This window comes from Chlorocebus sabaeus, chromosome 11, assembly GCF_047675955.1.
Source record: "Chlorocebus sabaeus isolate Y175 chromosome 11, mChlSab1.0.hap1, whole genome shotgun sequence".
Lineage (NCBI taxonomy): Eukaryota > Metazoa > Chordata > Mammalia > Primates > Cercopithecidae > Chlorocebus > Chlorocebus sabaeus.
In genome coordinates this window covers 117,684,878-117,698,380 of record NC_132914.1, presented here as the reverse complement: position 1 = coordinate 117,698,380, position 13,503 = coordinate 117,684,878, and the positions used below count along the sequence as shown (strand labels likewise).

The following is a 13,503-nucleotide window of genomic DNA, read 5'->3' as shown; positions in this document are numbered from 1 at the left end:
CCTGTCTCTACTAAAAATACAAAGAATTAGCTGGGCGTGATGGTGCACGCCTGTAATCCCAGCTACTTGGGAGGCTGAGGCAGGCAAATCACTTGAACCCAGGAGGTGGAGATTGCAGTAAGCCGAGATCGTGCCACTGCACTCCATCCTGGGTGGTAGAGGGAGACTATCTCAAAGAAAAAAAAAGAAAACTTTTCACTAAGTCCTTGTTGGAAAATAAATGTACCAGCAAAATCCTGCTTTTATGTCTTTTTTTTTTTTTTTTCATGTCTTATAGAGGGAGCTTTTTTGTAAGAGTATACTTGTTTTATAGCAAAAAAAAAGTTTGAAAACGATGTAAGCTAACCTTCAGTACTCAGAGATGGAGCTGGGCAGACTTCTTGTCTCCTTGTTATAGTCTACTGTTGTCTTTCTTTTTCATTTTTTGTCATTTTCTAAACATTTTCCTGAATACAGTCCACTGTTTGATGTTAAAATGAGGCCATAAATTGTTTTAAGACACAGGGTCTCGGTCTCTCACTCAAGCTGGAGTGCAATGACCTGATCATAGCCCACTGCAGCCTAAACTCCTGGGCTCAAGCAGTCCTCCGACCTCAGCTCCTTAAATAGCTGGGACTACAGGCATATACCATAGTGCCTGGTTAATTTTTTAATTTTTAATTTTTTTTTTTTTTTTTTTGAGACCGAGTCTCCCTCAGTCGCCTAGGCTGGAGTGCAGTGGTGTGATCTCGGCTCACTGCAACCTCCACCTCCCATGTTCAAGTGATTCTCCTGCATCAGCCTTCCAAGTAGTTGGGATTACAGGTACCTACCACCATGCCCAGCTAATTTTTGTATTTTTAGTAGAAATGAGGTTTCACCATGTTGGCCAGGCTGGTGTCGATATCCTGACATCAGGTGATCTGCCCACCTCAACCTCCGAAAGTGTTGGGATTACAGGTGTGAGCCACCATACTGGCTGCTATAATTTTTGTTTTTTCTTAATAGAGACAGGGTCTCCCTGTGTTGCCCAGGCTGCCCTCATACTCCTGGGCTCGCACTTTGGCCTCCCAAAGTGCTGGGACTACAGACATGAGGCACTGCACCCAGCCATAAATATTTTGAGTGTGGATGAATCTTAAGGATTTTTTTGGTTTTTTTTTGTTTTTTTGAGACGGAGTCTCGCTCTGTAGCCCAGGCTGGAGTGCAGTGGCCGGATCTAAGCTCACTGCAAGCTCTGCCTCCCAGGTTCAGGCTATTCTCCTGCCTCAGGCTCCCGAGTAGCTGGAACTACAGGTGCCTGCCGCCTCGCCCAGCTACTTTTTTTGTACTTTTTAGTAGAGACGGGGTTTCACCGTGTTCGCCAGGATGGTCTCGATCTCCTGACCTCGTGATCCGCCCGTCTCAGCCTCCCAAAGTGCTGGGATTATAGGCTTGAGCCACCGCGCCCAGCCGAATCTTAAGGTTTTAAAGAGGCTTTGCTTAGCAATTGCAGAAATCAGTCCAGCACAGTGGCCTATGCTTGTAATCCCAGCACTTTGGGAGGCCAAGGAGGGCAGATTGCTTGAATCCAGGAGTTCGAGACCAGCCTGAGCAACATGGCAAAACCCCATCTCTACAAAAAATTTTAAAAAATAGCCAGGTGTATGGTACACACCTGTGTTCCCAGCTATTTGGAAGGCTGAGGTGGGAGGATCATCTGAGCCTGGGAGGTGGAGGTTGCAGTGAGTTGAGATCATGCCACTGCACTCTAGCTTTGGTGACAGAGTGAGAACCTGTCTCAGAAATAAATTGCAGAAATCAATCTGTGACTTGGCTAACAGTTTGTGGATAACGTAGTTCAAAGGTATGTGAAAGGGCTTCGGATATACTGCTTCCTGGCCCAGCACAGTAAGGATCATTTACGTGCCTTCACTTACAAGCTCTTGCCCTGTCACTGAAAAGCTTCCAGATAGAGCTAGCTATATACAACTCTCTCAAAGAACAGCAGCTGGGAGCATTTGATAAATGCTTAGAAAAACTTAGCTTACATTTTCTTTTCAGCCAGCTGGAGCCTATTGGCTTTTGAAATTAACAGGAAGGAACAGGCACTGGAAGGAGCTTCATAAACCATCAACCCAGTCTTATCTCCATAGCAACGTGGTTTTCTCACATCTGAATAAAAAAACAAAAAAGCTGCCAACTTCTTGACAGTAAATATGGGACAGATCAAATTCAACTAAAACTCCCAATGTCTAGCTATCAGTCTTGAATCAGCTTTTGGGTCTGTAGCTAGAGACAGATCATTTGTTTGGAGTAGGGCTTAACTGGACAAGCTAAAGCTTTGGAGGCAAAATTCCTTGTGGGCTTCAAATAGAAATAGGTCACTAAAGAGGGAAAAGGGGGCCAGGCGCGGTGGCTCAAGCCTGTAATCCTAGCACTTTGGGAGGCCGAGACGGGCGGATCACGAGGTCAGGAGATCGAGACCATCCTGGCGAACACGGTGAAACCCCGTCTCTACTAAAAATACAAAAAAACTAGCCGGGCGAGGTGGCGGGCGCCTGTAGTCCCAGCTACTCGGGAGGCTGAGGCAGGAGAATGGCGTAAACCCGGGAGGCGGAGCTTGCAGTGAGCTGAGATCCGGCCACTGTAGTCCAGCCCGGGATACAGAGCAAGACTCCGTCTCAAAAAAAAAAAAAAAAAAAAAAAAAAAGAGGGAAAAGGGATAGAAAAAATATGAATTAGGCCAGGTGAGGTGGCTCATGCCTGTAATCCCAGCGCTTTGGGAGGCTGAGGTGGGCAGATCACGAGGTCAAGAGATTGAAGCCATCCTGGCTAACACGGTGAAACCCTGTCTCTACTAAAAATACAAAAAATTAGCTGGGCGTGGTGGCGGGCACCTGTAGTCCCAGCTACTCGGGAGACTGAGGCAGGAGAATGGCGTGAACCTGGGAGGCGGAGCCTGCAGTGAGCCTAGATCAAGCCACTGCACTCCAACCTGGGTGACAGAGAGACTCCGTCTCAAAAAAAGAAAAAATATGAATTAAACCAGGTGTGGTGGCTCATACCTGTAATCCCAACACCTTGGGAGGATCACTTGAGCCCAAGAATTCAAGACCAGCCTGGGCAACACAGGGAGACTCCAGCTCTACAAAAAATTCAAAAGTTAGCTGGGTGTGGTGGCATGTATTTGTGGTCCCAGTTACTTTGGAGGCTGAGGTGGGAGGATCACTTGAGCCCAGGAGGTTGAAGCTGCAGTGGGCTGTGATCACACCACTGCACTGCAGCCTGGGCAGCGGGAGACCTTGTCTCAAAACAAATGAAAGAAAAAAGATGGAATTGTGGGAACATTTTCGGTCTGTTTATATAAATACAAACATAAAATTACCCCAATTGCAGTCTCCTGTTTATTCCACACTACCTCATCCTTTTTTGCAGACAGCAGGGAAAAAACTGGCACAATAGTCAAAATTGCCAGGCTTGGTGGCTCACGCCTGTAATCACAGCACTTTATGAGGCGGAGGTGGGCAGATTATCTGAGGTCAGGAGTTCGAGACTAGCTTGACTAATATAGTGAAACCCCATCTCTACTAAGAATACAAAATTAGCCGGGCATGGTGGCACATGCCTGTAATCCCAGCTACTTGAGAGGCTGAGGCAGGAGAATCGCTTGAACCTGGGAGGCAGAGTTTGCAGTGAGCCGAGATCGCGCCATTGCACTCCAGCCTGGGCAACAAGAGCGAAACTCCGTCTCAAAAAAAAAAGAAAAGTCAAAATTTTGCACCCCTACCCCGAAACCCTTCCAGTCCCAAAGTAGCACAACTTTGCTAGGATTCTTAAAACCACACATTCTGAAGAAAAGTAAACTTCCAAATATGTTACTGACCTAATTCTACTCTTAAAATGGGAGTTATCACCCATCAATTCCAATCTATCGCCCTCTTCTGTGTAGCAGTCACCTGGCTGCTTAGAAATCCCAATGGCATCTTAGAGATCCATGGGAAAACACAGGGAAACTAGAAGTCAGGACCCTTCTTGCAGTTTCCCAAGATGGGTGTGGGTTGTTTCAGCCTGTCTTATTTCCTTTCCACCTACAAGTCTGCCTTATTTGCTTTTCTAAGACTGCAGTCCTCTTAAAATTGATAGCAGGAAACCTTTTGATGGCTACTTGTCCCCAGCTTTAATTGGGTCTTTTCAGGAAAAGGCATCAATTCACACTTGTTCCTGACCACAGCAAAGCACAGCACAGCAGGCTGATAATGTAAATTCCTGCAAAGCCTTTATTAGAAGGGCATTAAGACTGCTGCTCAGAAACATTTACTTTCCCCTAAGGCCACCTTCTTTCTAGGCAGGAGAAGGGGCTAGACAAGGGTCCTGGAATCCATTTCATGATCCCAACTTTGTTTTGAGTTTATTTCCATTTTATAGCCATAGAAAGCTTCAAGTACTACCACACATCCATCACCACAACCTGAGGCCAAAGGCCCAGAACATTCTATAGCAATGTCTTAACAAATATCCTTAAATACTGATTTTCAAATTAGGACTAAGATTTAATTTAAATGTTTCTTTGCGATGCACAACAGCTGCAGGATGGGTGAGAATGTGACCAAAGAGTACTGAAATGCCCCACAGAAACTTACTTCTGTAAGGATGGACTCATCCCCACTAACCTGGACATCTGATCAAGTGACAATCTTCAATGCTGTTATTTGAACAAATTGTAATTCACACACATACACATCTGCAACAGATTTATTTTTTAAAGGAATGGACTGAGAGAAAACAACATGGGCAGAAGTATGGAATAGAAAATAAATACAAATGTAGGCTATTCTGCTAATTGTTTTATAACCACAACAAACTAGTACAGAGAATGCCCTGTACAAAACACAACAAAGGTTCAAACATCGAGGTGTTCCCTTAGCAAGGCTGAAAATTTCAGTCTCTGGTATTTGGAATTTAGGCTGCAGTCCTTGTTTTTGGATGGATCACTGGGTGTGTGGCACAGTCCATGCTTTTAACCAGATTTGAACAGAAGAATGGCCACTTGGCCCAGGTAGAAGTAGATGAAGTGTTTGGTTTCATGTGTCACGTAACTGCCGAAGTTCCTTCCCACGATGCAATGCCAGGTGGGATTGTACTTCTTGTCAAATTCCTGGGAAATACAAAAGGAAAGAACTAGAATTTTAATTACCAGAGGTCAGTGTTTGCCTCCTGGATAAGCCAGAGCCTGTAGGGGCAGAAAGGAGGAACATCAGCATCTGCAAATTCTTAGAATGAAAGAATGTTCCCCAGCTCCAAGCCGCCTACATAGTGCATTAATACAAACATACTTGCAGTCTGAGCTAAGATGGGAATGGAGGCTGAGGAGGTCAAAGGACAAAAGGTCAGCCTTAAAGACAGGGTGCTTTGTTATTATGGTAATTACACCTTCATACTTTCTATAATATTCTTATTCATTGACAGAAGGTGACATTAACAGGTGTGGTTTATCATGTTCTGTGTAGAGAACCACCCTACTATATTTGCCATGCCCCCAATTCCAAGAAAATGGTAAAAAATTAGCCCATCCCATTCCTCACCACAAAGATCTTAACTGCATCTCTGCAACACAAGACTTTTCCAAAAGGATAAAACTTCAAACAGCATTGTATACCAAATGATTGCGGATCAAAATTAAATTTAGAGGGACACAATACTGAAGCAATCCACTGTTGCCATAAAAAATGCTGTAAACAGAATCTGTCAACTGGCCAAGTTTTATCCTTAATATCCAAACAGCCGTCCTCTCCACATCTGTCCAGATGATACTAATCTACTACCCTGTCCACTAGGTTAGCAAGTTGTAGGAACAACTCGTCGCCATTTATCCCACCCCAAAAGGTACTGGGGAGTAGAATGCCTGTGGGGGGCACTGGGTGGCAACCGTAATCTTTCTCTACAAAATTCTTACAAGTGTTTGTGGAGAGTCACACAAGATTTAGCTACTCTAACAGCACGCAGTGCGAAAACTTCTTTTAAAGCTATGAAGAGGAGTAACGCTCTTGCAAGCTACACGCACGCACTGCTGCGTTTGTCAAAAAAGGCATTTATTTCTGTTCCATCTGAAGTCTTTCATCTTCCCATTCTCGACTGGAAACCTCCCACGGCTTAGGCTGCCAGTTTTCTTCCCTTCCAGCAAACACTGCTCGAGAAGTTGGCAGTCCTGCCGGCTTTCTAGACTGCCATTTGCCAAGCCCCCACCCCAGCCCCCAGCCCCGCCACCACCCACTTTCCCTCAACTCCCCACTGGAAGGCTGGCAAGATCTCCTCCCGGCCCGGCTGGAAACACCCACGCAGCTCCCCCCTCCGGAACACCCAGATGGATCCTCGGTGCAGGAACCACACAGAAGGGGGAACCGCTGCTCCCAGGTCTTAGATACCGTTGCTAGGTGGCGCTTTCCCCCCGCGGAGCTGGATAATTAAAAAAAAAAAAAAAAACAAAAACTTCGGACGCCGGGGGTCTGGTCTTCTCCAGGGGAGTGCAAAATGCATCTGCGTCCTTTCTGGAAGCTTCTACACCCCGAGCCGCCAGGGGTGTTCCCGGGACCTGTCAGGCGCCCTGGGAAAGCAGCATCGAGGGGAAGGAACTCCCTGCTCCCGGCTGCGCCTCGGCCCCCGCGCCCATCCTCACCTTCTTGATATGAGCCGCAATGTCCTTCTCTATGTTGTATTTCTCCAGCGCCTGAGTAGCGCACTCCACCGAGTCCTGTTGCATCTCTTCCGACATGTCCGCATTTTTGATCACGGCCTTTCGGTCGCACATGGTTACCTAGTGGGCAAGGCCTGGGGTAAGGGTTTGAGTTGGGCCGCGCCCCCCAGGCACTAACTGCCCCCACCCCGGCCTGCACCACAACGGGACGACGCCCCCCACCCCACTTCTCAGAAAGCGAGGGCTACGCGGCGGGCTAAGTCCAGAGTGGGGCGAAATAAGGCAGCGAGGACACCCCCTGGCCCCCCGAGTTTCTCACCGTGGAGAAGGGGGCTGGCCGACTGCAACGGTCTCCTGGGGGAGGTGCTTGCACAGCTCAGGCCCTCGTAGAGCTGCCGTCGCTACCGAAGCCGTGGCGCATCTAAGCAGCCCCACGCCAGCCGCCGCCGCCTAGTGCTCAGGCCCCGCCCTGCTCCCGCCGGCCCCGCCCCTCGCCGCGCGACCCTATTGGCTTGACGCAGCCCACGGCATTCTTCCATTGGTCCAGGGACTCCATGGTTCCCTCAGGATCTTTCTCCTGCATTTTGTTGCAGACCACAATGCACCGCTCACGGCGTCGGTTGCCCCGGCAATGGGCCCCACGCGGCGAGGCCCACACACACACCCAGAAGGTGGAGCCCCGGCCCGGTTGCGAGGACCACCCAGCTGTCTGGAGAGGTAGGAAGGCAGCTTCTGCCTGGGCCAAGGGAAGTGATTCCAAATTCACGGAGGTTGTCCTAGGGTGTGTTCTCGAACAACAGTCTCTAGAAGTTGGTGGCCATTCCTGCCCCCACCCCCCCACCACGACAGGTCGCAGGATCTCCAACGCCAGGTTAGCAGGATTATGACAGAAGTGGCCTCTCCCTTTACTGAAAAGGTATCTCTGAAGCAGGGCCGGCTTCGTGGGCAAACCAGCAGTGCAGTCTCACAGGAGGGGCCCTTACGTTTTCATTGTGCACTGGGCCCCATTTGTAGTGGTTCTGCTCTGAAATATTTAGGAGAGGGCATCCTCAGGATTGAGGGAGGGCTTCAAGGAGAGAGGGTGTTTCCTTACGAGTAAGGGATTATCCCCAAGAGTGGGGTCTCTGCCAAGCAATGCGGACATCTTTAAGGGGGTGGGGATGGGGATCCGGGTGAATTTGGGAGTGTTGAGCCCCGGGGTTTTTGTCCAGGGTGAGGCTTCTTGCTCAGGTGAGGCAGTCTTTCCTGTGTGGGAGAGATTCTTGGTTGGGATTTATCTCTGAGGAGGAGGTATCCTAATGGACGAAAAAGTGGCCCTTAGAGGGATGACGTCCCCTCTAGCTTAGGGAGGAGACACGAAGTGGTTAAAAAAGCAAGATCTTGGGGGAGTTGAGGGACAAGTCAGATCTGGATTTAAATCCCAGCATTGTCATTTACTAGCTATTTGAATGTTTTCTTTAAGTAAAAGAGGACTAAGTGTAAAAGGAAACCAGTTCATATGCTTGTTAGCAGTATAAAACATTTGAAGTTCTCTCAGCACAATGTGAGGCACATAGTAAATGATCAATGAATCTTATCAATAATTGTCAGTTTATAGAACTATCCCAAAGACCACAGCAAGGTTTTGAACAACCAGCTCTGAAATGCCTATAATGTATTTTTGAACCTCCATAAATAAGTTATCAGGTTAATCATGTATCTGGAAGCCTCCTATTTACATTTCTACATTTTTCTCTTGACCACCTACTCTCTACTTAAAACAATTTGTGGCTGGGCATGGTAGCTCGCACCGGTAATCCCAGCACTTTGAGAAGCCGAGTGGAGGGGATCGCTTGAGCTCAGGAGTTGGAGACCAGCCTGGGCAATATGGCCAAACCCCATCTCAAAAAATAAAAATAAAACAATCTGAGCAGAGACACACAACTCCAGAAAGAAAAAGATGGGAATAGGCCGAGTGCAGTGGCTCATGCCTATAATCCCAGCACCCTGGGAGGCCGAGGCCAGTGGATCACCTGAGGTAAGGATTTCGAGACCAGCCTGGCCAACATGGAGAAACCCCACCTCTACTAAAAATACAACATTAGCCGGGCGTGGTGGCGCATGCCTGTAATCCCAGATACTCAGGAGGCTGAGGCAGGAGAATCACTTGAACCTGGGAGGCAGAGTCTGTAGTGAGCCGAGATTGTGCCATTGCACTCAGCCTGGGCAACAAGAGCGAAAAGTCCGTCTCAAAAAAAAAAAAACAAGGAAAAAAATGGGAATAATTAGAACCTCTTCAGGTTCAACATATGCATATCAATTAAATCAACAGCTTTTTCCAGTTCCATGTTTCTAATGGTGAGATTCAGGGTTTGAGAAGTTATAATATTCCTATATAGTACCTCTCTTGAGGAAGAAATAGGTTGACAAGTGAGGACCCTGGAAATGCAGATGACACTAAAGTAAAGCCACCGTGACTCCACTAAGTAGAAACCCCAGGGAAATTTCCTAAATCATCCTCATGATTTTTTTCCGTGTCTACACTACCTCTATTATTATTTATTTAATTTTTGCTATAATAATACTATCATTATAATATAATAATGTAATTGTTCATCAATAATACCTTATATGGCTGGGCGTGGTGACTCAACGCCTGTAATCCCAGCACTTTGGGAGGCCGAGGAGGGCAGATCACAAGGTCAGGAGATCAAGACCATCCTGGCTAACATGGTGAAATCCCGTCTCTACTAAAAATACAGAAAAAATAAATAAATTAGCCGGGCATGGTGGTGAGTGCCTATAGTCCCAGCTAGTTGGAAGGCTGAGGCAGGAGAATGGCGTGAACCTGGAGGCTGAGCTTACAGTGAGCCAAGATCGTGCCACTGCACTCCAACCTGGGAGACAGAGCAAGACTCTGTCTCAAAAATAAATAAATACATAAATAATAAAAAGTAATACTTTATATATTATTTAATAATTTTCTTTGAACTCCCTTTATTTTTTAAATAAGTATACTTTTTGTTTTATTTTATTTTTTTGAGATGGAGTCTCGCTCTGTTGCCCAGACTGGAGTGCAGTGGCGTGATCTGGGTTCAAGCGATTCTTCTGCCTTGGCCTCCTGAGTAGATGGGATACAGGTGCACACCTCCATGCCAGGCTAATTTTTCTATTTTTGTAGAGACAGGGTCTTGCCATGTTGGCCAGGCTGGTCTTGAACTCCTGAGCTCAAGTGATCCGCCTGCCTTGGCCCCCTAAGTTTTGGGATTACAGGCGTGAGCTACCGCACCCGGCCTAATAAGTATGCTTTTAAAAGACAAATGTATATCATTACCGTAAATGGAAAGCCAGTCTCACTGGCCATAAATAGAAGGTAACTATAAAATATAAATATTATAATGTAAAACATTTATTTTTGCATTGTTAAACTGATCTCGGACACTATAAGTGATATGTGTCCTACCCTTGAAAAATGCTACCCTTGAGGAGGGTTCTTAAATGGGGTCCCCGGCCGGATTGCAAAGGTTTCCCAAGCCCTCTGGAATTGTGCACAGAAATGTATGTAGTGCTGACAGGCGTTCTTCCAAACAGAGGACCCTTAGCTTCCATCAGACTCACAAAGGGATTCAGAACCTAAGGAGGATTAAGAAGAAAAAGAAAAACTTCTACAATAACCCAAACTCCTAGAATAAATGTGAGATTCCTTCACCAGGTCCCCCTGAAGTGGCCCATATGGAGTTCTATAGCATCACACATTTTGGCAACTTACTATATCTACTCCTGCCTGATAAACTTGCTTAAAAATCCTTCTACACCTGAAAACCTGCATTTTTCATTCTTGCCACAGGAAATTATAACTAGGAGTTGTTAACGTTTCTGAGAGCACAGGCCTTGGAATCAACCTAAGCTATGAGCTCCTTCAAGTTAGTTAACCTCTCCAAGATACAGGTTCCTGATTGTTATTTTTTTATTTTTTTATTTTTTGAGACAGAGTCTTGCTGTGTCGCCCAGGCTGGAGTATAGTGGCACGATCTCTGCTCACTGCAAGCTCCGCCTCCCAGGTTTGCAGTGTTCTCCTGCCTCAGCCTCCCGAGTAGCTGGGACTACAGGTGCCTGCCACCACGCCCGGCTAATTTTTTGTATTTTCAGTAGAGATGGGGTTTCACCCTGTTAGCCAGGATGGTCTCAATCTCCTGACCTGGTGATCTGCCCACCTCAGCCTCCCAAAGTGCTGGGATTACAGGCATGAGCCACCGCGCCCGGCCCTGATTGTTATTTTTTATTTTTATTTATTTATTTATTTTTGAGACGGACTTTTGCTCTGTCACCCAGGCTGAAGTGCAGTAGTGCGATCTCAGCTCACTGCAACCTCCCCCTCCCGGGTTCAAGCGATTCTCTTGCCTCAGCCTCCTGAGTTGCTGGGATTACATGCGTTAGTCACTACACCTGGCTAATTTTTGTATTTTTAGTAGAGACAGGGTTTCACCATGTTGGCCAGGCTGGTCTCGAACTCCAGACTTTAGGTGATCCACCCACCTCATAGGTTCCTGATTTTTAAATGGAGATCACATCTTCGTTATAGGTTGGTGGCAGGGATTATATTAAATAATGCATCTAGAGACCTAGCCATGGTATAATAAATGGTAGCTACTGCCACTATGTATTGAGACCTTACCATGTGCCAGACATGTTAGACACATTATCTCATTGGCTTCTCATAACAATTCTACAAGGTAAGAACTGTTTGTCTCTTTATTACACAGATGAAGAAAATGAGGTTCAAAGAGATGAAGTCCCTTACCTAAAGTCACAGTGATAGAAAGTGACGGAGCTGGGATTTGAATCCTGATCTGACTCCACAGTCCCACATGGTAGGTGGAACCTCTGAGCTACACCTAAACAAAGGGAGCTGATGCCTCAGAACAGAGTGATGTCCCTGGAGACACTAAGCATCCTCGGCCCCTGGTGAGAGCTCCCTAAATATATGTGGGTGGGTGGATGGATGGATGGATGGATGGATGGAAGGAAGAAAGCATGGATAGTTCAGACTACTTCAGCCTTGATTCCTCAGCAACAAACACCTCAAACTTGACCCTACATTGGTCCTTGGCTGTCATGATCTTCCTTGGACAGAATCACCTTTCAACTCTGGTCATCACACTTTCCCAGGGCCCTCAGAAAGCCCTTCAGAGTTGTAACTCACAGGCAGGCTGAGGGATTCTTTGGGGGTCTGCAGCTCTCCTCACCTCATCCACAAGTAGGACCATGGCCTGTGCCTCACTACTGCCCCAGGATCACTCTGTTCCCAGCCCAGTCCAGCAATCACTTGTCTAGCTTTCTGGGACCTGAGTACTTTCTTGGACCATGAGTCCTGTGACCACCCTAGCAGCTCTAACCCTCCCTTACCTGAAAGGAAGTGTGAAGTGACCTTGCAGGCCCCAGAGTGGATTGAAGACCCCTTCGAGAAAGGAGGCACCATGTGGGAGAGAATGCAAGGCCTAGGTCTGAATCCGGAAGCTTCCACCCCATGGAGAAGGGCTGGCACCAGCTGGGGGCTGGCAGGGGAGCTGAGCTTTGGAGCCAAGGACTGTACTGCAGTGCAGGGAGAGTGAGGCCAGAAAGGCTGAGACAACTCAGGGAAGGAAAACCTCCCTTCTGGCTAATAGCCAAGCATCGCCTGAGTAGACTGACACTCTACCATCCACAGGGGCAGCAGATGAAGACACATTCAGAGAGGACTAACAGGCCCCCTCAGCTCCCAATCAGAGGGCAGAGCAACCCAGAACAGACGTTAAAGGAACAGACTCTGAGGCCAGGCAGCCTTGGGTGTTCATCTGTCCCTACTAAGCCATGTGATGTTAGGCAAGTGAGTCCACCTCTCTGAGACTCAGGTTCCGCATCTGTAAAATGGGGATTATAAGTGTCCTTGTTTCTCAGGGACAATGTGAGGATTGAGATGGTACGCATAGAGAATGTAGTGCACTACTGGGCATGTGGCAAACATCAGTGATGCTAGTTACCGTTTATCATTAGTGTTCCTGTAGACCAGGACTTCTCAACCTTAGCACTATTCACCTTTTGGGCCAGAAAGTTTTTTTGTTGTGGGGAGCTGTCCTATGCATTTGAGGATGTTTAACAGCACCCCTGGCCTCTACCCACTAGATGCCAATCACACCACACCCCCAGTTTCAACAACCAAAAATGTCTGCAGATGGTGCCGAATGTCTTCTGGAGGGTGAAATCATTCCCCAGCAGTTGAAAACCACCACCCTAAACAATCTGGACTGAGTTTGAATGTCACAGATCCCAAGCTCACAGCTCCATGTAAAGGCCACAAGGCAGGCAGGCCTACTTACAGATGAAGGAACGGAAAGAGCAACAATTACAGATCGAGCTGGCTAGCTCCCGCGTAGACTAAGAGGCAGGATCTGTAGTCTGCTCTAGGAACTAACAAGGCCTCTGTGACTCAGTAGGCGACCTCAGTGTCACTCTTGAATTATATGCAAAGTAGTCTTGACTTAACTTTTAATTATTCTAGGGCTCTAAACAAGAAAATAGGTAGTTGGTATCTGATTTCTGGCATCTAGATTCTGATTCACTGACTGGGAGAAAATCTGACTCTCCAAAACTCTTTCAGAGTTCATTTGGCCCTTCGTTTATGACTCTGGGGAGATTTCTGAGCAAGAACTGTCAGGGCCTCAGTCAGGCCCTGTTCCAGGTGCTGGAAATGCACAAGAGAACAAAACAAGCAAAGTTCCTTCTTCATGGAACTTATAGCAGGAGAATAAAGATAAAATCAAGCAAAAATATTTATCCCTGATAAGGGCAGTGGATAAAAATAAAGTAGAATAGGCCAGGCACGGTGGTTCACG

General features: G+C 47.0%; 1 protein-coding gene across 2 annotated transcripts; it reads right to left on the bottom strand.

The window, feature by feature from the left end:
* Positions 1–4,699: 4,699 nt before the first annotated feature.
* On the bottom strand, positions 4,700–7,127 carry DYNLL1 (dynein light chain LC8-type 1). Of its 2 annotated transcripts, none has more exons than XM_037996233.2 (3): positions 6,972–7,127; positions 6,635–6,772; positions 4,700–5,116 (listed from the first exon to the last, which is right to left on the bottom strand). In XM_037996233.2, the coding sequence occupies exons 2-3, from the start codon at positions 6,764–6,766 to the stop codon at positions 4,979–4,981; spliced, it is 270 nt and encodes an 89-aa protein (XP_037852161.1). In that variant the 5' UTR covers positions 6,767–6,772; positions 6,972–7,127; the 3' UTR covers positions 4,700–4,978. The 2 variants fall into 2 exon arrangements, with proteins under 2 accessions (XP_037852161.1, XP_037852164.1); XM_037996236.2 differs by having other exon boundaries at positions 6,635–6,786; positions 6,972–7,075.
* Between the last annotated feature and the right edge of the window lie 6,376 nt (positions 7,128–13,503).

Bases quoted from the DNA above. Each gene is read 5' to 3' on its own strand.
- DYNLL1 (XM_037996233.2), bottom strand. From the start codon at position 6,766: ATGTGCGACCGAAAGGCCGTGATCAAAAATGCGGACATGTCGGAAGAG. The intron at 5,117-6,634 runs GTGAGGATGGGC...TGTATTTCCCAG, and splicing joins TTGCGGCTCATATCAAGAAG to GAATTTGACAAGAAGTACAA.